The following is a 26412-nucleotide window of genomic DNA, read 5'->3' on the forward strand; positions in this document are numbered from 1 at the left end:
ATATTTTTCTTGTTTCCTGAGGTAAGCTTGTATTGCTATAAACTTCCTTCTTAGAATTGCTTTTGCCGTGTCCCATTGTTGTGTTTTCATTTGTCTCTAGGTATTTTTTGATTTCCTCTTTGATTTCTGCAGTGATCCATTGGTTGTTTAGTAACATATTGTTTAGCCTCCACATGTTTGTGTTTTTTTTGCAATTTTTTTCTTGTAGTTGATTTCTAGTCTTAGAGCCTGGTGGTCAGGAAAGATGCTTGATATGATTTCAATTTCCTTAAATTCACCAAGACTTGTTTTGTGGCCTAGCATGTGATCTGTCCTGGAGAATGTTCCATGTGCACTTGAAAAGAATGTGTATTCTACTGCTTTCAGGTGGAATGCTGTCTCTATATATCAATTAAGTACATTTGGTCTAACGTGTTATTTAAGGTTGGTGTTTCCTTATTGATTTTCTGTCTGGATGATCTGTCAATTGATGTTAAGTGGGGCGTGAAGTCCCCTACTATTATTGTATTACTGTCGATTTCTCCTTTTATGTCTGTTAACATTTTCTTTATATATTGAGATGCTCCTATGCTGGGTGCATGTATTTTATAATTGTTATATCTTCTTCTTGGATTGATCCCTTGATCATAGATGGATGAGTGTTCATCTTTGTCTCTTGTAACAGTCTTTGTTTTAAAGTCTATTTTGTCTGATATGAGTATTGCTACTCCAGCTTTCTTTTGATTTCCATTTGCCTGGAATACCTTTCTCCATCCCCTCACTTTCAGTCTCTATGTGTCCCTAGATCTGAAGTGAGTCTTTTGTAGGCAGCATATATGTGGGTCTTGTTTTTATATCCATTCAGTCAGTCCAAGACTTCTGGCTGGAGCATTTAGTTCGTTCATTTACATTTAAGGTAATTATCAGTATGTATGCTCTTATTGCCATTTTTTTAATTGTTTTGAATTTGTTTTTGTAGGTCTCCCCCCCCCTTCTTTTGTTCTCTTGTGATTTGATGAGTATCTTTATTTAGTGTTATGTTTGGATTCCCTTTTCTTTTTTGTGTGTATATCTGTTACAGGTTTTTTGTTTGTGGTTACCATGAGGTTTTTGTATGGCACTCTCTATATATACTTGGTTGTTTTAAGTTACTGATCTCTCACTTTCGAATACATTTTAACAACCTTACATTTGTACTCTCCTCCCCTCACAGTTACTATTTTTGACATTGTATTTTACATCTAATTGTTCTGTATATCCCTTATTGTGGATAGAGATGATTTTACTACTTTTGTCTTTTAACCTCCCTACTAGCTTTGTGTGTGTTCATGATTTCCTACCTTTATTGTATGTTTCCCTTTACTGGTGATGTTTTTTATTTCGTAATTTTCTTATTCCTAGTTGTGGCCTTTTCTTTTTCATGTAGAGAAGTTCCTTTAACATTTGCTGTAAAGCTGGTTTGGTGGTGCTGAATCCTTTTAGCTTTTGCTTGTCTGTAAAGGTTTTGATTTCTTCATCAAATCTGAATGAGAGCCTTGCTGAGTAGAGCATTCTTGGTTGTAGGTTTTTCCCTTTCATCACTCTAAATATATTGTGCCATTCTCTTCTGGCCCGCAGTTTCTGCTGAAAAATCAGCTGATAGCCTTTATAAACCTTTTTTTAGTGTTATGTTTTTAAGGTGTATTTATATTGATACACGGAGTTCTGATTTTTTCATTTTCACTGCTGCGTGGTTTTGCATGAATAAACCACACTTTTTAAAACTGTTCTGTTGAAGAGCTTTAAGTGGTTACCAGTTTTTTACCTGTTACAAGCAGTGCTGCAACAAATGTTTTTGTACGTTCCCCATGTATATGTGAAATTTTTATTGCAAATAGAAAATTGCTAGGTCATAGGGTATGCTCTGCCTTCACCTTTACTAGATTTTGTATATTGTTTTCTGAAGTGGTTGTTAACAGTTTACTTCCACCAGCAGTTTGTGAGACTTTTCTTCTTGTCAGACATAATTTTTGTCATTCTGATGTGTGAGAAATGGTATTTTGGTGTTTTAAATTTGAATTTCTCTGGTTATTAATGGGGTTTCTAGTTCTTTTCATATGTTTATTGCTGCATAATTTCTTTCATAAATTGCATTTTCTACTCTTTGCCCCACCCCCTTTTTTGTATTAGATGGTTTGTCCTTATTGATTTGTAGGAATTTTTCAGGAATTGATATTCATTATTTGTTATTTGAATTATAAATATTTTCTTTTAGTTTGTGGCTTGTCTTTTTAGTTGTATGAGTACTAACTTTTTTGTACCAAAACCTTTCATTTTCAATATAGATACATTTGTCAATCTTTTCCTTTATAATTTTGCTTCTGGTATTATTTTTAAGAACTTTCTTTCCTACATTGAGGTTATAACAGTCTTTTTATTTATTGTCTATTGCTGCATAACAAATTACCAGCAAAACCTATTTGGTTAAAAGAAACAATAAATATTTATTGTTTCTTTTCATTTCTGGGAGCAGGGTGTTTGTGTGGTTATGATCTTGGTCTCTTATGAGGTTGCAGTCAACATGTCAGTCAGGGCTTCAGTCATCTGAAGGTTTAATTAGGGCTGGAGGACTTGCTTTTCAAGATAGCCTACTCAAATGGCCAGTGAGTTGGTGTAGGCTGTTGGTGGGAGGCCTCAGTTCCTCTTGATGTGATCCTTTACTAGGGCCACTTGAGTGTTATCATAATTTGGAGGCTGACTTCCCCTGAATGAGTGAGCCAAGAGATCACAGTGGAAACTAATGTCTTTTATGATCTAGGCTTTGAAGTCACAGACTATCACTCAGCCTGTTCATTGTGGGAGGAGACCATACTGGGACTGGAATACCAACGTGAGAGGATCATTGAAGGCTGTCTTGGAGCCTCACTACCAGGGTGTCTTACATTTTTTAATAAGATATCTAAAAGTTATTTCACATTTAGTTCTTCTTTATTCCACCTTGAGGATATTATGTTTTGTGTGTGTGTGTGTGAGGGGGTGTGTTAAGAAGGGGATCTAATCTTATTATTCTTCTAAAAGTATAATAATTGCCTCAATCTCATTTGTTGAGTAATCCATCATATTGTTCTTTTTATATGTGGGTTTGCTTCCGGGCTCTCTGTACTCTCTTTTAGCCTGCTTTTTTATTCCTGTACCAATACCACTTTACAACAAGTACTGATCTCTCTCAAACTCTTTTTACTCTTCTTCACTATTGGCTTAGCTCTTCTTGTCTCCAAAGGTTATTAAGAGAGAAATTGTTAAATAAATCCATTTGATTTTTAGAATCAGGTTCTATGAAGAGTTCTGCTGGGATTTTGCTTAAGGAATATAAAAGTATAACCCTTTTTTCATTAAAAAATTAATAGGTGCTTAGTAAAGTTTGTGAAATATAGATAAATTAAAAAAACTTAAAACAAATAAAGCATCCATAACCACATCACCCAAACATCATCATTATTGTAGCATTAAGAATTTTTAAAGTTTTGATTTTGTAAACAGTAAATCTTCTCTGTAACAAAAGCCATCACATATTGGGGAAAAAAATAAGGATTAACATTTTTATTGTAGTGTGTGTCCATAAAACATTAAGATAGATAGAAAAATGGACAAAGAATATGAACAGGCATTTGACAGAGGCGGATGTACGGAGAAGTCCATATGCTCATTCCTCAAATGTTAACATTTTCCACATTTGCATTGTCTTTCTTTTTTCTGTCCTTATCCTCCCTGTCATTTCCTCTCTGTCTCAGTGCTTTGTTCCTCCTTCCCCATCAATATATGGTATTCAAAATATATTTATATAGAAATATTTTAAATATATTTAAAGATACTTAGGTTCAAATACATAGATTTATTTTATGAACCATTTGAGGCATGAGGACCCTTTTACCTTTATGTACTTAAGTGTGTGTTTCCTAAAACTAGGACGTTATCTTACATAATTGAAGTATAGTTATCAAAATTAAGAAATGAACATTGACACAATGCTGTTATCCAGATATTGTCAATAATAACCTTTATAGCCCTCCCTCTCCAAAAAAATCTTGGATCATCATGCAAGAATCATTATGTGACATCATGATGTCTGGTCATGCAACTGATACATCAGTTGTCATGTCTCTTTAGTCTACTTTAATCAGGAAGCACATGATATTGCTTTGTCCCAATCCTGGTGATGTTAACTTTGATCACTGGTTACAATGGTGTCTACCAAGATTCTTCTCCATTGTAAGGTTATTATTATTCCCTCTGTAATTAATAAGAATCTTGTGGTGTGATACTTTTTTTTTTTTATTGATTAATTATTTTTGGCTGCGCTGGCTCTTCATTGCTACGGGCAGGCTTTCTCTAGTTGCGGCGAACCGGGCCTACTCTTCGTTGAGGTGTGCGGGTTTCTCATTGCAGTGGCTTCTCTTGTTGCGGAGCATGGGCTCTAGGCGCGCAGGCTCAGCAGTTGTGGCTCGTGGCCTCTAGGACGCAGGCTCAGTAGTTGTGGCGCATGGGCTTAGTTGCTCCGCGGCATGTGGGATCTTCCCGGACCAGGGCTTGAACCTGTGTCCCCTGCATTGGCAGGTGGATTCTCAACCACTGTGCCACCAGGGAAGTCCTGTGGTGTGATACTTTGTGACCATATAAATATCTGGTTACTCCTCAAACTTTGGCCCATGAGTTTCAGCATGCAATTATGGTTCTTGTTTGAGTCAGCTGTTTGTTATTCATGGTGATTTTCTAATTTAGTTGTTCCTTTTTAATTTTAATTGACTTTTCACTACAAAAAAAGGTTCTCCTTCATGAATCCTATTTTATTCAATGGATTATAGTCTTTTCCCATCATTATTAATTCTGAAATGCTCAAATTATCCTAGATTTGGCCCATGTAAGCCCTGAAAAGCTAGCTCTATATTCTTTTGACATGTTCCCATCAATTTGTGAAGACTTTCCGACACAATAAAATATTCCAGGCTCATCATATAGTTTCCCAGCTCTAGAATCAACCATTTCTCCAGGGAGCTCTGATTCCTTTTCGTGGGGAATAGTATTATCTTTCTTTTATTCTTAATTACCTTTATTCTTCATTACTGTATGTTTTTATTCTATCTTGATTTGTTCTATTTTTGCATGACTAACCATACTGCTTTAATTATTTAAGTTTTATAGTTTAGTTTATTATTTAATTATTAGATCTCTCTGGTAATATTTGACACTAGAGACCAATCATGTCTTCTTGCTTGTACTCCAGAACCTCATAATTCCTGTTTTTTTCTCGACCTGTTTGATTGTTTATGTCATGCTTCTTCTGGATTCTTCTTCCTTGATTACGATTTTAAAAGGTAGATTTCCCTAGGATCCTCTGAGGAACCAGGCAGTGTCACTGCTTATTCATTGCTGGTGGGAAATCTATACTGGTTCTGTTTCTCTGGGGACAATTTGATAATATATATCAAAATTACAAATGTATATTCCCATTTCGGGAATGTATCCTTCAGGTATGTTTTCACATTTTGTAATGAGGTATGTACAGGGTTATTCATACAAATATTGTATGTAATAGCAAAAGATTTGGAGATTATCCACAATAATCTGAAAACTTTATTAACGTTTTTCTCCCTTTTTCTAGTCATATCTGCATAAGGCTAGATTTTCTTCATATATGTCAACCAAAACAATATATTGTAGTAGAGTGAAACAAAAGCTCAAATGTCCATTAATAGTGGATAGGTTAAGTAAATAATGATACAGCAGTATAATGGAATATTATGCAGTTGAAAAAGAATAGGAAGAATAGTATTTATATGGAAAATCATGGAAAAATCGTTGCAAGTAAAAAGGAAAAGAGTAAGGTGCAGAACATATTATACAGCACTTTTTGTGTAAAGGAGGGGAACTAGATTATATAGTTTTATTTGCTCTATTGGCATAAGAAACTCTGGAAGGAAAAAGAAGAAACTAACACTTTTCCCCAGGAAGTAGGGTATGAACTGGGCAGATGACAGAGGTGTGTGATGAGACTCTTTACTGTATACCTTTTTAATCTGTTTGATTTTTGAGACTTGAAAATATCAGTACCACCCGTTTAATTCAATTTTTTAAATGTCTTACAGTATGACTTACACCTGGGTTTGGCACAGTACGAATTGGGGCTTTTTACTAGTTCTAAACCACTGGCCCACAGCATAAAATGTTTCTCAACACACTGTATGCAGCCTTTTGTCTCTATAGCTTTATACTTCGCCACTTCTGGCTCCATATTTTACGTTCTAGCAACATTGAATTTCTTCTAGTTCTTCTCACACGTGGCACTGTTTCATACCTGTGTATGTTTTACCTATGTCTTCTTCATATTCATCTTTTAAGAATCAGTTTGTCATGTTCTGTGGGAAGCTGTTGTGCACCTCTGCAGGCTGAGTTGGGTGATTGTCGTAATATTCTGTGTATTTGTCTAGTAGTGCTCTTATCATATTACATTTTAACGTTAAGCTCCTTGTATAGTACCTAGACATATAGACTCAAAGATTTGCTTCAATTTTTTTTTTTTTTTAATAACTCTGTGTGTAGGGTATGGGTCATCTCTCAAAGAGCTTGTAGTCTTTAATGGAGACATACATGTAGGAATGTAACATAAGACAGAGAGTAATAAGTGAGACAATAGGCAAGGTTATATTTCCAAAGAAGTTCTTTTACATGGGTCTTGAAGATGTGCCATGGTCCAGACGGAGACATTTTAACAGGACCTGTTTAAGAGCAGCAAATAATCCGGTGTAGCTTCAGTGTAGAGGAATCATGACTCAAGGTGAATTGGGAAGGAAAGGAAAAACAGGGACAGATTGTGAGAGACCTAACATTCTAGTCTGAGGAATTTAAATAGTATCTTGTAGGCAGAGTAGGACTATCGAATGTTTTTGAACAAGGAGCCAATCTGATCTGTGTTTTAGGATGATTACTTTTATACTTTCTGTAGAGTGGTTTGAAAAAGGCAGCTATGAGAGACAGGGGCATCTGTTCAGATATTTTATACTGTAAACTACAGTGTTGAATATGGGATCAAAAACGAACAGGCAGCTACATTTTCAAACTCCATGTTTTTGTCCATATAGTCCATTCAACCTAGAATGATCTCTTATTCCAAAAGTGATATTCTATTCATCTTTGAAGAGACAGCTTATATGTAACATCTACTAGTAATCCCTGATAAATACCCTTCAATTGTAATTAATTGTACCCTGTTCTGACTGCCTTTCATTTACTTATGACTTTTTTCATACTCTACCTATCTCATAATAGTTGTCTTACTGACCCCTGGAATTAATTGCTTCCTTCTGGAAACGTTTGTGTTACTTTATTTGACCTACTCATACAACACTCAACACTTTGTATTATCGTTTGATGTTTTTTCTGTTTATTTCAATAAACATTTCTTGGGTACCAAACCTGGAGGAATTCATACTTTGGCAGTCCATATGTTTGTTTATAATATATGATTAGATGTATGAGTTTTTTAGGGCAACTTTATTTTGATCTCTTACACATAACATAGTTGGTTACTTATTAGGAACTCAATGTTGTAGAGACATTAGTGGAACAGTATTAGTTAAAAGCCAGGTTTAAATCCCGACTACCACTGTAGCCTGGATCCTCTGTAGGGAAGTTATTTAGCCTATTTAAGCCATAGTTTTCTCACTTGTAAAATGGGGAATTAGTCAGCTTGGGCTGCCATGACAAAATATCATAGACTGGGCAGCTTAAATGACAGAAAGTTATTTCTCACAGTTCTGGAGGCTGTGAAGTCTGAGAGCATGGTTTCAGCCTTTTTGGGTTCTGGTGAGGACTTTCTTCCTGGCTTGCAGGCAGTACCTTTTCGTTGTGTTCTCACATGGTGGAAAGAGACACAACAAGCTCTCGGATGTCTCTTCTTATAAGGGTACTAATGCCATCGTGAGGGCCCCACCCTTGTGACCCCATCTAAACCTAATTTCTTCCCAAAGGCCCCATCACATTGGGGGTTAGGCTTTCAACATATGAATTTGTGGCAGGGACACAAACAGTTCATAGCACTATCTTATACAGTGGTTTTGAGAATTAAATAATTTATGGAAAGCATTTAGCACTGTGCCTCTAACATAAAAAGTGATGTGTTTAACCTGTTGTCATCATTGTCATTATTTTGACTTGGCATAAATTTTGCATATGGGGTAATGGAGGAAAATTAGAGATGCATTAGTGATTTTTCTCTTCATTGATGGAGGATATGTGATCATATTAATTATGAAGGGAAATGTAGGAAGAAGAGCAGGATTGCAGGCATTCTGATTAGAGGTGCTTTCTTCACTCTATCAAGAGACAGGAGAAGATGGATGCAAATGTTAGGTTTATAGATGTAGCATAAAAATGCTAAGAGTAGAAGAAAAGAGAACCTTTAATATTCTTTATATGTATATGATCTTTAAAATGCAATTCTTAATTGTTTTTATTCAAATCTTTATTTTTCTTTTCTCTGATTTCATTGATAAGGATGAGTTTTTCTGTGAGCCCAGGAAGGCAGAAGTATCATTTATATCTTCATCCACAAATAATACTAAATTTGTTTTGCTGGATTTTGAAAAGTTCTGTTTCAGACATTTTGAATCTTAGACATATTTTGACATTTTAGAATTGGAGTATAATATATTCCTATCCTCTAGCTTGTGGATTTACTTTCTCCTCTCTAAGTTAATGAATCAAGGGTTTATTAGCCTTTCTAGAACTTTAAGTATCTCTAATTCTTTCACTTTTGGCAATAATTCTCCACATTTACTTTATAGAGTCCCTTTGGTGGAGCCCACAGGCGGAGAGGAAGCACAGGATTCATAAGATGGAGGGCGGGTGAGTGACTGAGAATTTGGGCTGGACTTGGAAAAAAAGTGGTAGTGGTTGCACCTTAATAATAGGAATAAATTTGAAGTGTAAGTTGGGACATTACATTGTCTTGGTCAGGTCTGTAAAGATAATGGAATGGTTTTGAGTTTTTTCTTTATGTAAATTTATTAATAATTTATATGACATAGCTATCATGTCATCTGTACTACGATTTTATCAAAATTCACACTGTGAGCACACAGTCGACAGTTTGCAGGAACATAGAGCAAATAGTTTATCCCAGACTACATCTTTTCTTTGGTAATAGTGGTCAAAAATACATCATTAAATTGTGGTTTGGGACTTACCTTTTTTGTTTTAATAACAGAAATTTCACCTCTTAATAATATAACCTTAAATTGGCATGCAGGTTTACTGATGAATTTATGGATTGTCTATGAGTGTATGTAGTGGTATGTAGTTAGATGAGACTGATTGTAATATTATAAAGTAGAAAAAGTTTGTCTCTAGGACCCTTTCACTGCTTTTTCCTTTTTCCTTCAACCTCCTCATTTAGGAGTTATCCTCCATAGGCCTTTCCCTGTTTTATCTCTATCAAAAGAAATCCCCCAGTACTTTAGGGCCTTGACAGGTTATCTTTGAAAGACAAATAGATACATTAAATAGCAGATTTTTTAACATTTAATTGGGGCTTTTGAAAATCCAAACAGAATTTCCTTATGGTGAAACTTGAAACATTGACTGACATCTGTTGGGAGAAATGTTTTCAGCCAAGAGAGTTTTCTGACTCTGCTCCTTAAGTGACAACCTGTTGCCAGGTAGGAAGGGAACGAACACTGTTACATGCTAGTGTCTGAGCATCTGTGCCAGGTCCTTTATACAGTATCATTTGATCCTCACAGGGAGCTTTGTGAGATAGGCATTCTTATTCACATTTTACAAAAGAGGAACTGAAAGAGGCACAGACAGGTGAAGTGACCTTCCTAAAGAGGTCACATCGGAGGCACATCTTAAAATCAGGACTTTCAGACTCCAAAGATTTTACATTTACCAGTAGACCAGTATTTGACAGTCATTTTTTTTTGTTTGTTTAATCTATAATTCTTTTTGGTGAACATAAAGTATCTTGCCCTCAAGAATTCCTTTACGTGTTTCTACAGAGAGGGTTCCCCATCTCCTTCGTAAGGCACCACTTAGATCCTGCTGCTTGTGGTTGATTAGTCTCGAACTTTTTATTGTGTTTTTGGCTAGGAGTATAAAATTGCCTTATTAGCAGAGATGGTCAACACTACAACATTCAGCTCTAAACGTATTGAGTTAGATTTGTTTGTTTTTAGCAGATTAGCCAACTTTGAAGTTTGTACTTAGAGTAAGGAAGTGTATGACATATACTTCCTAAGTACATATACTCTAAGTGTATATACAATATGACAACTGTATATATGTGAACTGTAACATTTGGGAATTATCACAGCAAGAATGAATACATTTCTCGTTATTGATACTTTTGAACAGGTATGTTCAGTATTACAAAACATTTTGAAAATGTTCATTCAACAAAGAATTATAAAGTGCTTGCTATGTGCCAGGGCTATGCTAAATTCTACGCTGAACACAACACTAAAAACACATGGTTTCTGCCCTCAGTGAGACGATAGTTTAGAAGGGAGACAAACTTGTGAGGTTAACTATTAAAATACGCTATAATCATTACAGTTATGGAGTCGTGTAGAAGGAAGAGTGGGTGCAGTATGGAAGGACAAGTTAATTGTGCTTGGGTGACTCGGAAAGATTTTGAGAAGAGGTAGTTTAAACTGAAGGCCGAATATATTCTTGACTACAGGAAAATTCATGATCTGCTCATACATATTGTATACACAACATTTGCACGGACAGCATTTCCCTTACTTGTATGCATAAATGTAGTATTAAGTTTGAACACTTAGTGTTTTCCCTTTATCTCTAAATCATACATCCCCCATATTTTAGAAGGCTTCTCCTGTAGCTGCTTGTTTCCCTTTATTTTTCTGTTCTGCTGCTGTAAAATTTCTCTGGTTTTTGGAGAGAGGCAGACTAATTGCTGGATAGTAGAGGAAAGTTAAATTTATGATGATTGCTCTATTTCTACATTCTTTACAACAGTTAGTGAAGCATCACAATGATGGTGGGAAATGGTGAGGAGAGCAGGGTAATGGAACTAGGTGCCTGATTGCTTTATTATTTTTACTGTTACACAAATGGTTTTCTTCTATTTAGAATAACCTAAGGACTGAAAGTATGACTAGCTATGTTCTTGAGCTGAAAGTGAAGTTAGAAGACAGTTGTCTGGAGGGAAACATTGCATTCAGAGGTATATTAATTATTTCCTGGCCCATTTTGATTGTAAGGCTTTTTGGTGAATTATACTTATGAAGAGTTCCCCTATGATTAAGTATTAGGATACGTGCCTGTCTGTCTCTAATATACATGCTGGTTCTCATAGGCAGACACATTGGCAGATGTTAAGGTAATTCAGTTTAGTTGAGAAGCCGCATGATATTATGGAAAGAGCCCTGCACCAGACGTTAGGAAAGCTGAATTCCGGTCCTGCCTCTGACTCTTAGGTAATTTGTTCTCTGCCTTTGAGCTAGTCAGGTAACCTCTCTTAGGCCTCAGTTTCTTGCTTTTTAAATACTAGGTTAGGATAATGCTCCCTAAGGTATTGCTCAACTCACACTTTAATCATTTTATTATTGACAAGGGATTTATTCACCTACCAAATCTTTATTGAGTGCTTTCATATTTCAGGTTCTGTGTTAGGTAGGTATAGTCAAAAAGAGACATGGAGGATAGTCATAGATCAATGGGAGAGAACTGAGAGTTGAGAAACTTATACAACTCTGGTAAATTTTTGACAAAGGTAGCAAGACCATTCACTGCAGGAGAATAGTCTTCAACAAATGATGCTGGTACAACTGGATTTCCACATGCAGAAGAATCAATTTAGACCCCTACCTCATACTGTATACAAAAAATAACTCAAAATGGATTAAAGACCTAAACATAAAAGCTAAAACTATAAATCTCTTAGAAGAAAATGCATAAATCTTTGTGATCTTGGAATGGGCAGTGGTATTTTAGATTTGATACCAAATGCATGAAGCAACCAATGAAAAATTGATAAATTGGACCTCATCAAAATTAAAAACTTATATGTCAAATGACACTCTTAAGAAAGTGAAAAGACAACCCACAGGATGGGGAAAATATTTGAAAATCATATAGCTGATAAAGGTCTAGTACCCAGAGTATATCAAGAATTTTTATAACTCAATAATAGAAAGACAGCCCAAATTAAAAATGGGCAATGGATCTGAATTGACATTTTTCCAAAGAAGATACACAAATGGCCAATAATTCATGAAGAGGTGCTCAACATCATTAGCCAGCAGAGAAATGCAAATCAAAATCACATGAGATATCACTTCACACCCATTAGGATGGCACTAATCAAAAAGATGGATAATGAAGAGTGTTGATGAGGATATGAAGACATTGGAACCCTCATACACTGCTTGTGGGATTGTAAAATGGTGCAGCTGCTTTGGAAAACAATTTGGCAGTTCCTTGAAAACTTAAACAGAGTTATCATATGACCCAGCAGTTTTGTACCTAGGTATATACCCAAGAAAATTGAAATCATATGTTTATACAAAACTTGTATATGAATATTCATAGTAGCATTATTCATAAAAGCCCCGAAGTGGGAATAACCCAGATGTCCAGTAACTGTTGCATGGGTAAACAAAATATGGAATAATCCATAAAATGGAATATTATTTAGCCAGAAAAGTAATGAAGTATACATGCTATACCATGGATGTACCTTGAAAACCTTATGCTAAGTGAAAAAAGTTGGATATGAAAGGCCACATATTGTATGATTCCATTTATATGAAATGTCCAGAATGGGCAAATCCATAGAGACAGAAAGTAGTTTAGTGGTTGTCAGGGCTAGGAGGAAGAGGGAATGGAGAGTGACTGCTAATGGCTGCTAATGGGTTCAGGGTTTCCTTTTAGGATGATGAAAAGTTCTGAAATTACTGGTGATGGTTATACAACCTTGTGAATATATTAATACTAAAAACAAAACTGTACACTTTAAAATGGTAATTTTATGGTATGTGAATTATATCTCAATAATTTTTTTGTTTTTAAAAGACATGGTCCTTTCCTTCATGGTGCTAAAATGAACTGTTAATATGATAGGGATAATAAAGGGTTCCATGGGAGGATACAGTATGACATTCTGTCCTACTGTGTGGAGTTGGGGGTCAGCCTCCTGGAATAAGTAACATTTAAATGGAGACCTGAAGAATGAATTGAAGTTACGTAGGTGAAAAAACTGGTATAGTGGAAATTAGGAAACAGGGACGAATATATCAGAATTAATAGCTTAAAGCCAATTTTAGTTCTAACAGGTATAGGGCTCCTACCTCTGGCACTGTGTAAGATTGTCACAGATCTTTTACCTTGAGTAATTTAATTATCCTATAATGTGTATTATGAAAAAATTATATATCTTAACCTTCTGGGGAAAACATTTATTTTTCATGATTTGATTCTAAATATTTAAAAATTTTAGTGTATGACATTTTATAATTTTAAATTTTCATGAAACCAGAGCTAGATTCTATAATTTGTTTATGCTGGTTTTTTTTTCTCCCCTTGATCTATTTGTATATTTTATAAGCCAAGTTTTCAACCTTCCTTCATATAAAAATTCTACTGTTTTCTTTCCTTTTGACAGTTTGAGGTTAATTTCAGATCTTTGTAAGCATTATTTGCTATAGAGTTGGGATAAATACAAATGTTTGTTCCTCTTTGCTGTTAGGTAATAAAGTATTTTATTAAGAAGAAATTTCAAACATATACAAAAGTAGAGAGAATAATATTGTCACCACCCATGTAATCAACACCAGCTTCAGAAATTTCCAACTCATAGCCAATCTTATTTTATTATATACCCACCTATTCCTTCACTTCCTAAATTATTTGGAAGCAAATCTCAGAAGTTACATCACTTTATATGCATGTTCATATATCTCTTAATGAAAAGAATTATTTTCTTTTTAATATGTATTATTGAGTATTTTTTAACTTGGAAATTTTTCCATATGAAAACAAATTATTAAAAAAGTTATCTCTTGCTGGAAATGAATAGCTAATTTGTTACTCTTTTACATAGGTTTAAAATTTGCTTATATACAGTGTTCATTTCTTCTAATAAGTATTGGGTATGCTTATAAAATGATAAAGTTGATGTTATGAGAATGTGGTTCATAGTCTTTATGTTCCTCGTTGTGATTAATTATGATTAACTAGGACTTAGGCATGGTAAAACTTCACAGCCAGTAGTTATGTCCTTTTACCGTATTCAATGGCTTTTCTGCTTCGCCTTATGGGAGTGTCTGTATCATTTAACATTATGGGCTACCAGTCCTTGTTGAACACACATCTCTCTTGGCTTCCCTGACATTTGACTTTCTTGGTTCATCCCTGTATTGGAGTGCTCTTTTACTGACACATTATCTTTTGATATCCACTACATGCGACTATATCTCATCCTTATTCTGTTCTTGAGCCTCTTCTGTTCTCTCTGCAAACTCTTATTTCTGCTGTCATGCTGCATGACATCATAAACATACATTATGTATGTATTAGTGAATCCCAAATATTTGTTACTAGTCAATGAAAGAACCTCTCTTTGATGTTCTAGTTGATTATTTAAAATGTTCCCATGGATATCCCATTGTCATGATAAATTCAGATTTTCAAAATTTTCATCTTTTTTTTCATTAATACTGATTCCCCTTCACCTTTCCTCTATTGACAAATTATTAGACTTCTTCAAATCACTAGGCTAGAAATATTCATATCTTCCTCCTCTTTCAGCCTCCTATGCACATCCTATTATCTTGTTCTGTTAACTCTTCCTTCAAAATGTTATTTGCATTTTCATTATTATTACCTATTCTAAGCATTTCCTTTAGAAAATTTCCTAACCACCATTAGGTCATCTAAGTGCTCTTCTCTGTGATTCCCTAAACCCTGTGTGTTCTCCACAGTCAAGATGATGTATATACATGTCTCTCCCTTATTAGAATTCATACTCTTCAGGGGCTAAGATTGGATTTCATTCATGCTGCGACCATAGTACATGAGACATAGTAATATTCATTAAATTGTTAATTGAATTGAATTGGATTTCTAATCTCTTTACCTACTATATAATATCCTGTAATATCTAGCTAAGGTCTTGTCTTTCCCTTGCAGTGCATCCTATATAAAGTACTCTTTGAGAATCCAATAAAAGCACTACAGTCTCTATCAATGTGCCCTGTAAATTTCTGTCATGGAACTTATTGCAATCTAAAATTATTGTTTATTTTCTTTTTTACTATCTTTCCCCCCTTTGAATGTATTTCCTGTGATGGTAGGGACCATGTCAGCCTTACACATTTTATATATACATTCTATTATATATGTAAGTATGTATTTTAATATAACCTTGCACAGGGTAGGACCTTAATAAGTACCTATTGAATATGAATGGGTATGCTTCCTGCTTAGTTGGGAGCAGTGTACTTATACATAATACAAATAATTTCACAGCAGTTACAAACCTTAAACTTTGAATCTTTGTTTTATTGTTATCAGACTGATTTTTTTTTTTTTTTCTTTTTTGGCCGTGCTGTGGTGCTTGCGGGATCTTAGTTCCCTGACCAGGGATTGAACCCGGGCCCTCAGCAGTGGAAGCGCGGAGTCCTAACCACTGGACTGCCAGGGAATTCCCAGAGTGATTTTTTCTAAAACAGTACTTTCATTGGTAAAAAGTCTAGTCAAACTCTTCTACCAGACATTAGACAGGTTCTGGGAATACAAAGATAAATAAGGACATCATTCCTGATTTTTATGGAATTTTGGAATAAAGAGAAAGAAATGCTTAAATATCCTTGCGGAGGTCATGGAAAGCTTCCTAGAGGACATCTGGTATCTCTAAGGTTTTTTGGGCTCAAAAATTGTATAATTCATAGGTGCCATTTTCCTTAGCAGTAACAAAAACTTTGGTAGCCGCAAAGAAAAGACTGACTGCTACCAGCAGGATATTCTTGGTTGTTCCCATGGCTGCCCTCATTCTGATTAATTTGAATATTTACTTCAACCTAAGTAGTAACTTTGGAATTTAAATCTAATTCCTTACTAGATAGAGATTATTTTTAGATTACCCATTATTTTGTTAGCTGGGATAACTCAAAGGAGAATTCAGCAGTGTTGTACATGGCCTTACTGAAGCCAGTACAAGCTTTCCTTGTTTGTGGTTTGTTTGATTTTTGTTTGGTTAACAAGGGAATTAGGAGATATTTGCACTTAGCACTACTAATACACTATTTTTATACTTAATTTATACAACCAATTTACTTATTTTTGTTTTCACTTTCATTCCCATTAGAAGGTAAGCTCTGTGAGAGCAGAATTTTTGTCTGTTGTGTTCATTGCTCAATAAATATTTGTTGAATGAATACTTAAGAAGTCTATTGGTAGCCTTAACAGAGTAGTTCGAATAAAATAGTGGGGATGGAAGCTGGTTTACATGGTTGAGGATAGCCTGAGCTGATAGTGATTTAAAAATCAAACAGGAATAGGTTTTTTCCCCTCCTTTTAAAACATGTGATAAAGAATATTTATGAAAATTCCCTTCTTAGCCACTTTTGTTTCTTTTTACTGCTGATAGCTTGTCAAATCTCTTTAAAATGAGCATGTCCTATTAGGTTTCTTTTTTGTAATTTATATAAGTTTCCTAATCATTAAATTTATTTATTACTGTAAGTCATATGATCTCAACTTCTTATGACTTTTTAGATTTTTGAGAAAATGAAAATTTTAGCTGTTCTTTTCTTTAACCTAAATATAGCTGTGAAATGATGTATCAGTAAATAGTTTTAGACCTTAGATTAATTTTATTTTTTAAAATTGCTAAGCAAATGTGTACCAAAAGTAAATATGTGTATAAATGTCTTTACATTATTCAAAATTCTAAAATTAGACATCTGTCTAATGATTGTTGTTCTACATTTTGCTAAATGATTAATAGTAATTAAAAGGTTAAATATAAGCTGAAGAAAGCTTTGAATTTTGAAATATTTGCAACAGCTAGTAATCTGACTGATGCAGACGTTTTTGTCAAAGTTGAAAAAGTTAGAGCTAATTAATTTCTTGGGAGACATATGATGAAATTGTAGGTGTGATAACATATTTGAGTAACATATGGTAGTTATGGGGCACCTTTCTAATGATTGAGCAGCCAGTTAAATACAGACTTTTTTGGTTGTTTTTCTTTTATTATCGTTCTTTGTTACTGTGTATTTTTAAATTAATTTAGCTCTCCGGAGGTCAGTACTCAGGATTTAATGATTTATATTTAAAATATTAACATGAACACTTTACTCTGAATTGGCATAAATTTAGTAAAAAGTTTTCTTAAAAATACATCCCTTTTTTTCCCTCAGCATATGCATGTATTATACTTACATGATTAAAAACAAATCCGGGGGCTTCCCTGGTGGCACAGTGGTTAAGAATCCGCCTGCCAATGCAGGGGGCACGGGTTCGAGCCCTGGTCCAGGAAGATCCCACATGTCGCAGAGCAACTAAGCCCGTGTGCCACAACTACTGAGCCTGCACTCTAGAGCCCGTGAGCCACATCTACTGAGCCCTCACTCTAGAGCCCGCGAGCCACAACTACTCAGCCCGTGAGCCACAACTACTCAGCCCGCGTGCCACAACTACTGAAGCCCGCGCACCTAGAGCCCGTGCTCTGCAACAAAGAGAAGCCACTGCAATGAGAAGCCCGTGCACCACAATGAAGAGTAGCCCCCGTTCACAACAACTAGGGAAAGCCCGTGTGCAGCAACGAAGACCCAACACAGCCAAAAATAAATAAATAAAATAAATTAATTAAAAAAAAATACAATATGCTCTTTAAAAAAAAAATGTAAATTAAAAAAAAATCCAGTGTTTGGGGGATTATACTCTCAGTACACATTGTTTAACTCAAATTACCTTTGAATGAAGATCCCCCCAATGTTATGTGATTACCTTTGATATACATACAGCACATTAGATACATATTTAAAAAATTTAGCTATATTTTTCTCTCATAAGGATTCACTATTTGTATTTGGACTAATTTCCTTCCTTCCAGTCTTACTTTCTGAATACTGCTTGATTCCGACAACAGATTAAAAAGGAAATAACCATTCTGTTATTAAAATAGTATCTAATACCTTGGTAGAGGAAGTTCTGAGTTAAGAATTTTGCAATAGAGACAAGTAGTGACTTAGAGTTTTTCATTTTTTTAAAAGTTGGATTTTTACCAAAATTTTTATGATTGTAATCTAGTGTATAAATTAAAAATTTCTAACTATCATTCAAAAATATGCACAGTAAAATAAGTTCAGGATGGAAATTCTTCTGTTGTGCTGCAGAGCCAGCCACTGGAGGGTGTTCAAGTTAACTTCTCTTGGTCTCAATATTCTGCTGATTCGGTTGATGAAATGAAAAATAAATGTGAAGGCTGTGCTTTTCTAAGTCTTCTGATATTAAATGAAAAGTGGTATTTGCATCTAAAATGAAATAAACTGAAAAGGAATATAATTTTAAACCTTAAAGGTATTGTGAAAATTCTAGAGTTATGAATGAGATAAATGTAACATTCCTTTGGTTTCTAATCTATTCAGAATATTACTGTATTTTTTAATATTCTTACTTTAAAAATTTGCATACAGTTAGAGGATCTAACGTGTCTAGAAACCTCCCAAATTGATTTACTAAATGTTCTTATATTACCACAATTGTTTTCATTTAAATTTGAGTATCCTACAAATAATTTTGGTATGGACATCTGTTCTATGAATTCTTCCCTGTTCTGAATCTGTTGCAAAGTTTTCCTTGTCAATTGACATGCTTTTTTAGCCCATGGTGACAAAGACAAATATTCATGAGGGGACTGCTGGAGTATTTTGCTCCAGTTGGGCTCTGAACTTAAGCCTTAAGTAGTAAAGGTGAACTTTCAAGTGACTCACAATAAAGCACTTACTTTCTCATTAATTTAATAAAATTTCTAAAATTTGGATTATTACCTAATTATCTGTGAACACTGAGTCTTAAAGATAGCAGGATTTTCTGCATATAGCTTACCAGTTTGAAAAATGACTTTAGAGATTTATTCCAGTGCTGTAAATTTTAAATAATTTAATTGGTAAGATTGTTATGGTGATTAGAATCTCCAGAAACAAAATCCTAGTGAATAGACTATTCACTTTTTAGAACTTATGAGAGTTTCAGTAGAGTAAAATAATGATTTAGAAATTAATTGATTGGTTTTGTTAATTATCAACAATAATAATCATTAAATTGGATAATTTAAAAAATTAAAGTAATAATCCGTATAATTCTAGTAGTAGGCAGTATTTAATGACGAATGGAAAGATGATAGTTTTTCATTCAGTAGGAAAATTTGATATTTGATTTGGTTTCATAGTTGAATAATTATACTTAGAAATAGCATTTTTTTGCTTTATAAGTTGTTAAAATATTTTTTATTCTGGTAAGTCTTTATGTCATAAAGTAAGTAAATGACGGATATCAAATCCATAAGCCAACATTAAAATTCACTATAAAACTTGGCCCCAATTCTGAAAGTTATGGTTCATTCTAGAAATGTTTCTGGAACAGTTAGTGAATGATTTTGGAAGATGAGATTTACATTTTAAATACAGTGTCAACAGTCTTTACCTTGCCATGCATAATTTGTGTTACCAGATGTGCTGAGGTCAGTGTTTTAACCATTCACATCTTATTTTCTGAAATTACTTAGTAACTATTGAAGGGATTTATGATCAAAAAGAAGGTTTTGAAGGAAAGTATGTTAAGAGTCTTATTAATAGTATGGAAAGCAGTCCATTTTGTGGAGCATGATGTGCTCTGTCACATGGAAACATTTTTTTTGGATGCTTTCATAGCCATCTGTAGAGGGTGGATATTTGATTATACATAAGTCAGATAAAAAAGATAATTTTGACATTGTCTTTGCTTCCCTAAATACCTTGCTTCTGTGAAATGGTGTGTTAGCTTGATCACATCATTACAAAGGAGTTTCATAGTTGGCAATTAAAAGTATGTATAGTAAATTCGTTGTTTATGATTTTTAGTATTTTCTGTTGACAAGAAAAATTTTAAGAACAGATGATCATCAATCTAGCCTGAGAATTAATGATTTTTTTTGCCTCTGGAATGAAAGATTAATAAACATATTTAAAGTCTATCCATTTCATGTAATTTATTCACTAAATATGTGCCAGAACTTCTCAGAAACTCAGAATTACTATGAAACTATTACATTTATTCTTTTGAAACTTGGGGGAAAATGTAGATGCTTTATTCATTTACAATTACCAGGTATACTGACAAAAATCTGTTATTTTGACTTTTAGAAATTATCCTAGCATCGTAATTTCTAATGAGATATTGGATTTGGACTAGTTCAGGCAGCAAGAAAGATTCTAAGATAAAGGAACTTAAATTCTGTGCACTTTGTCTTCAACAATAAAATACTTACATTTCTTAAATGCATATATGTAACTATATTCTTTAAAATACATTCATATTATTTTCCTTGAAAAAATTGTCTTTAAGTTAGATGGTATCTCTTTGTGGCTAACGTTAAATCCTTACTATGTATCAGGCATGGTGCCGTGTGCTTTGCATGTAGTATGTCATTTTATGTGTTTAAATGTTAAGGATAGAACAGAGAAAGATCATTAGACCTCTGACTATAGTCATGGGGGTGATCTGTCTTATTTAGGCTCAGACATTTAGATAACTGGGACAGGTCCTTCATTGGTGCACATTGATGATGCAGCTGACAGATGATCCCCCAGGGTTTTAGGAAATCTTTCTAAACTATTGTTCCTTGCTTGACTGAGTTTTCAGGAGCCAGGGAAGATATTCTATCAACTCCCAAGTTTTAAACTTAATATTTGGGATTCAGTAAGTACTTGGAGCAAGGGTGAAGGGGAAGGGCTTACCAAAATGGGATCTGAGTCTCATCTCTGCCAGCTGTTCTCCATCTATTCATTTCTTCATTCAGTCAAGAAATACTTATTGAGTACCTACTGTGTTTATGGAGCTCACATACAAGTGAGGGAGATAGCAAATAAAGATAAATACATAAAGCATATGATATGTTAGACAATAGAGAAAAATCAAGTCTGGGAAAGAGGATATGAAACATCAAGGTTGGCAGCGGTGGGGTGGGGGTCATCTGGGTTGAAATTTTAGATAGGATGGCCTGAAGGATTAAGTTAGTACTAGCCATGTATGGGGGACATCCATTCCAGAAAGAGGTTAGCTAGTGTAAAGACCTTGTGACAGGTCTGCCCCACATATGACCGCTGTGGGGCTTCACTAAGTAATTCCCTCAGTGTGCTTCATCATATCCTGTTGCATCTCAGGTTGATAAACATGGGCCAGGGGAGAGGTTTCATTTGGTAAGATGTACCTACTATGATGTATACCTTATTAGTGAGCGAAGTCTAGTCCTCCAGTACCTGATTGCTGGGCTTTGATTTGTGCAGGAAGTTAGGCAGGGCATGTAGCACAACCATGGCCCCTTCATACCTGGGGATGCATATTCTTAGGCAGAAGCCATTGCCTTTGTTAGCCAGGTGTTTTCTCAACTGACAGGATCGGCCACCTAAAGTATAAAACCACATCATGTACCTACAGTGCAGTTTGGGACTATTAGGGTAAATTGTTTAGAAGTATTATGGTATAAAAGTTAGGTGCCTTTATTAATATATAAGATGCATTCTATCCATCCTATTTATTGTCTGAAGAAATAACATTTAATCCATAGTAGTATATATTCTTTAATATCACAGAACTGTAGCTACCTTGCTGGTAGGAGTGATTGTAAAATAGCAACTGATTCTCTTAAGTTACACATAAAATCAGCATCTTTATAGGTGCTTATGGCTCTTGGTCTAGTTTTTTTCCCCTCAGCTCTTAATATTCCCTTTCTCCTTTAAAAAATTATTGTGTTTAAAACTGTAATACATTTAGACCAGAATAGTGCTTCATACATAGACTTACAGTAAGATGAAAGAATATGAATTGAACTTTCAACTGGTCACCATGCAAATGAAGAAACAATATTTCCAGTACCCCAGGAGCCATCCATAAGTCCTGCTCACATCCTCTTTTCCTTCCCCTAAAGGTAAATGTTCTCCTGACTTTTATGGTATTAAATTACCTAGTTTTTACAATATTATAGCCTTAGCAGTTATATATGTCTCCTTAAACAATACAGAATTTTTCCTTTTGTTTGGTTTATGTAAATTGGGATAGAACTTTATGCATTCTTTTGTGTTTTAGTTCTTTCACTCAATATTAGGTTTGTAAGATTCATCCATATTTAGTGTAGTTTTAGTCCATTAATTTTCTTTGCTGTATAGTATTCCATTGTGTTATTGTACCACAACTTACTTATCCTATTGCAGAGGGGCATTTGAGTTGTTTCTAATTTGTTATTACAAACTATGCTACTCTGAACATTCTTATACATGTCTTCCTGGTGAATATATGTGCACATTTCTATAAGGGTTTATATCCAGGAGTGGAATTACTGAGTCACAGGGAATATATATACTCAACTTTATTAGAATATGAAAAACTATTCTCCAAAATGGGTGTACCAATGTCCATTTTTGCCAACAGTGTTTGCTCTATATCATCTCCAGTCTTTTATATTACCAGATTTCTAGTTTTTGCCAAAATGGGGTGTGTGTGTGTGTGTGTTAGTGTCTTATGGTGGTTTGTATTTGTCATTCCCTGATTGCTAATGAGGTTGAACATTTTTTTTTCACATTTGTCATTTCATTTATTCTTATATCTAAGATCTTTTATCTGGGATTGTGTTTTTTTCCTCTTGAAGTATATCCTTTAGAACTTCCTCTAGTACATCTGGCTGGTGGCAACTCTTAGTTTTTTTTAATATACTGTTTTATTTTATGATAAAATATAACATAAAAGTTACCATTTTAGCCATTTTTAAGTGTACAGTTCGGTGGCATTTAGTGCATTCACATTGTTGTTCAACCATCATCACCATCTGTCTCCAGAACTCCTTTCATCTTGCAAAACTCAATCTCTGTACTCATTAATTGATAACTCCCCATTCTCCCGTCCTTTGGCAACCATGATTCTACTTTTTATTACTATGAATTTGACTAATCTAAGTACCTCATATAAGTGGGGTCCTATAGTGTTTTTCCTTTTTGACTGACTTATTATAAACCTTAGAATAATGTCTTCAAGCTTCATCCATGTTGTAGCATGTGGCAGAATTTCCTTTTTAAGGCTGAATAATATTCTGTTGTATGTATATACCATATTTTGTTTATCCATTCATCTATTGATGTCTTTTAATTTTTGTGTGAAAATGTATTTATTTTGCCTACATTCTTGAAGGATATTTTTTACTGAATAGAGAATTCTAGGTTGATACTTATTTTCTTTTACTCACTGAAGATATCATTCCTCTATTTTTGGGTTTCCAATATTAACTATTGAAATGTTAGCTGTTAGTGTAACTGTTGGGCCTTTGAAAGTAATCTTGTTTTTCCTCTGGGTAGTTTTAAGATTTTTCTCTTTGTTTTGTGCCTAGACATGTATTTCTTCTTATTTATCCTGGTTGAATATTCATTAACTGTCTTGAATATATAGGTAGATTAATGTCTTTCTGGAAAATTCTTAGCCATTCACTCTTCAGGTACTTTCAGTAACCCATTCTCTCTCTGATCTTCTAGGATAACAATAAAAAAAACTTGTAAAATCTTCCTTATGTGTACTCTATGCATCTTGTACCCTTTCTGTGTTTTCCATCTTTTTTTTTTTTTTTTGCTTCATTCTAGTTTCTTCTGACGGTTTCCCAGTTCACTGTTTCTGTCTGTATTGGTATCTAACATAATATTAAACTTACCCATCGAGTTCTTATTTTTTGGTTATTGTATTTTTTCTTTCTAGAATTTATATTTGTGTCTTTCAGATTAGCTATGTCACTTGCATAGTTTTATATTTCACTGCTGAAAATTTCAGATTTGACTTTTATCTCCAGGAACACGGTAGGCTTGTTGTTTTATTTACACTCTGTGATATTTCAGTATCTGGAATCCCTATAGGTCTGTTTTTGTAATTTGTTGTTTCTGTTGGTTTTTGCTTCTGGTGTCTTAGCTCATCTAAGACACTTGTTATACTCATTGTACTCATTGTAAATACTGTTGATTCTTGTTATTCATGGTTGCTATGTTATATAAAGTAGCCACAAAAACTGAATCATTGCTTCTAGAGAAAATGCAGGATTTGGGTTAGTTTCCTGCAATCTTCTGGTCACATTTTCATCAAATGAGCAATACATAACCTTGTTTTATGTGTGTTTCTGTTTAAAGACATTTAATATGTGTTACTGATTTATTAACATTGAACTCCAAGCTAAAAGCACGAACTCATGCATGAATGAACCTTAGTTATCACCTGTATTTTTTTCTCCGTAAAGCACATGACAGCCTTTTTGTGCTTAGGAACACTTGACAGCACTTTAGCGCTACTTTTGTGGGTCATTTTAAACAGTGAAATCATTAACAAACAGCAGAAAAGTGTGAAAATTGGGGCACTAAGTATACCGTGGAAAGGATACTTGTTTACAGTTGGAGAGCTGAAGCAAGAAGGCAGCATCGCCTTTTTCAATTTCACCTGGTGGTTCAGTTTTTTTTCAGGTCTGTTCTGTGTGTCTGGAAATAACTGCAAGAGCACCCAGTGTATTGATTTTTGAATTACAAGTAAATTTTAGTGAGTAGACAAATTTGCAAATCAGAATCCTGGAATAATGAAAATAGACTTTGTATACTCAACATTGTATTTGAAAATTATTGGTAGAAATACGAAGCCTTAAATAATGTTATCTTCTCTCTGAGGGGATTTGATTTTGTATCTGCCAGATGCCTTGGAGGCATTAGCAATCTAGGGAACACCTTAAATTAAGTTCAAGTCTTGAGGTTTGCTGGTCCACTCAGATGTCATGAAGCTAGACTGCAGATCTGTGTAAGATCTAGTTTATTTTTTGGTTTTCCACTACCATCAGAGAGTAATCATTGTGATTCCAGCTTAGCATGGGAGTTAGTTTATCAGTCTTCCTTTTGTCTAACATTTAAAATTATTCTTGGTGGAGTATCCAGCTGAATTTCCTAATCTCACATTTACAAAAGTGGAACCTCCCTTCCTTTTTCTCTTCTTAATTTTAATTTCTTCTGCCTTCTCATGATTTTCACATTTCTGTCTCCCTCTTTCCCTTCTTTTGTGTTTTCTTTCATATTTGAAGCATTTGCTATAATTGTTATAAGATTGAATAAATGTTCTCAGTTAAGTACATTTTTTAGATTTACACTAAGATTTGGTCTTCACATTACTTTAGTAATACCGGAAATAAATTAACTGATTTAAAAAAAATGAAACCTGGGAGTTGGAACAAGACCTTGATTTTTTTTATTCTGTTTTTTGCCCTTTTTTTATAATTTATAAAGTGAGTCCTCAGCCTTCATATTATTTTGGAAAGAAATGGTGTATAACATGACTTCTTAGTTTTCACTTAGGTTTTTATGGTATTTTATAATAGATGACTGGCTATTGTGGAGAAGTTAAATTTGATTAACGTTACCCTCTTATCAAAACCGTCTTTGTCCCCCTTTATTGTATTTTCTAGCAATAGCCTCAGTGATCCTGATAAAACTTAAGTCAGATGATGTGGCTTCTCTGTTCGGAAACGTCCTATGACTTCCCATCTCAGTGAAAGCCAGAGTCCCTTCTGGGAAGGCTCTAGGTGATCTGGAGCTCCTCATTACCTCTCTGACCTTGTTCTTACTTGTCCCTCCCTTGTTCTTCAGCTCTTCATGCTCTAACCATTCCAGCTTTTTTGTGTTCCTGGAACATGTTAGGTATGTTCCCATCTCAAAGCCTTGCTGTTCTCTATGTCAAGAAGACTCTTCCCCCAGATATCTGCATCTAGCTTCCCTTTTATCTTTTCAATTTTCCTTAAAAGTAACCTTCTCAGTGACAACCATCCTGGGTTACCGTATCTAAAACTTTAGCTCCCCCATCCCCTCCAAACTCTTTATATTCCTTCCTTCACTGTTTTATGTTTTTCTCCTTAGCACTTATCAGTATCTAACATTTTATATATTCATTTCCCCCCCATCAAAATATAAACTTCATGAAAGCAGTGATTTTTGTCCACTTTTCCTACTATGTTCCCAGTGCCTATCATAGAATAGGGCACTCAATATTTGTTGAGTGAATAACATGAATGAAATTTATTACTAGAACCCATTTAAATAAGATAAATCTATATCAAAATGCAAATAAGGAACATAAATGTAAAAACCTTCACATTTTATTTATTTTTTA

At 34.3% G+C, this 26412-nt stretch overlaps 1 protein-coding gene across 1 annotated transcript in view; it reads left to right on the forward strand.

Annotated features, from left to right (window-relative positions):
- Positions 1–26412, forward strand: part of AKT3 (AKT serine/threonine kinase 3) — a 332652-nt gene that overhangs the window by 13198 nt on the left and 293042 nt on the right. Inside the window, exon 2 of the mRNA XM_061187389.1 lies at positions 8799–8859. Coding sequence (XP_061043372.1) covers positions 8799–8859 — 61 coding nt within the window. The remainder of the gene's footprint in view (positions 1–8798; positions 8860–26412) is intronic.

This window comes from Eubalaena glacialis, chromosome 3 (assembly GCF_028564815.1).
Source record: "Eubalaena glacialis isolate mEubGla1 chromosome 3, mEubGla1.1.hap2.+ XY, whole genome shotgun sequence".
Lineage (NCBI taxonomy): Eukaryota > Metazoa > Chordata > Mammalia > Artiodactyla > Balaenidae > Eubalaena > Eubalaena glacialis.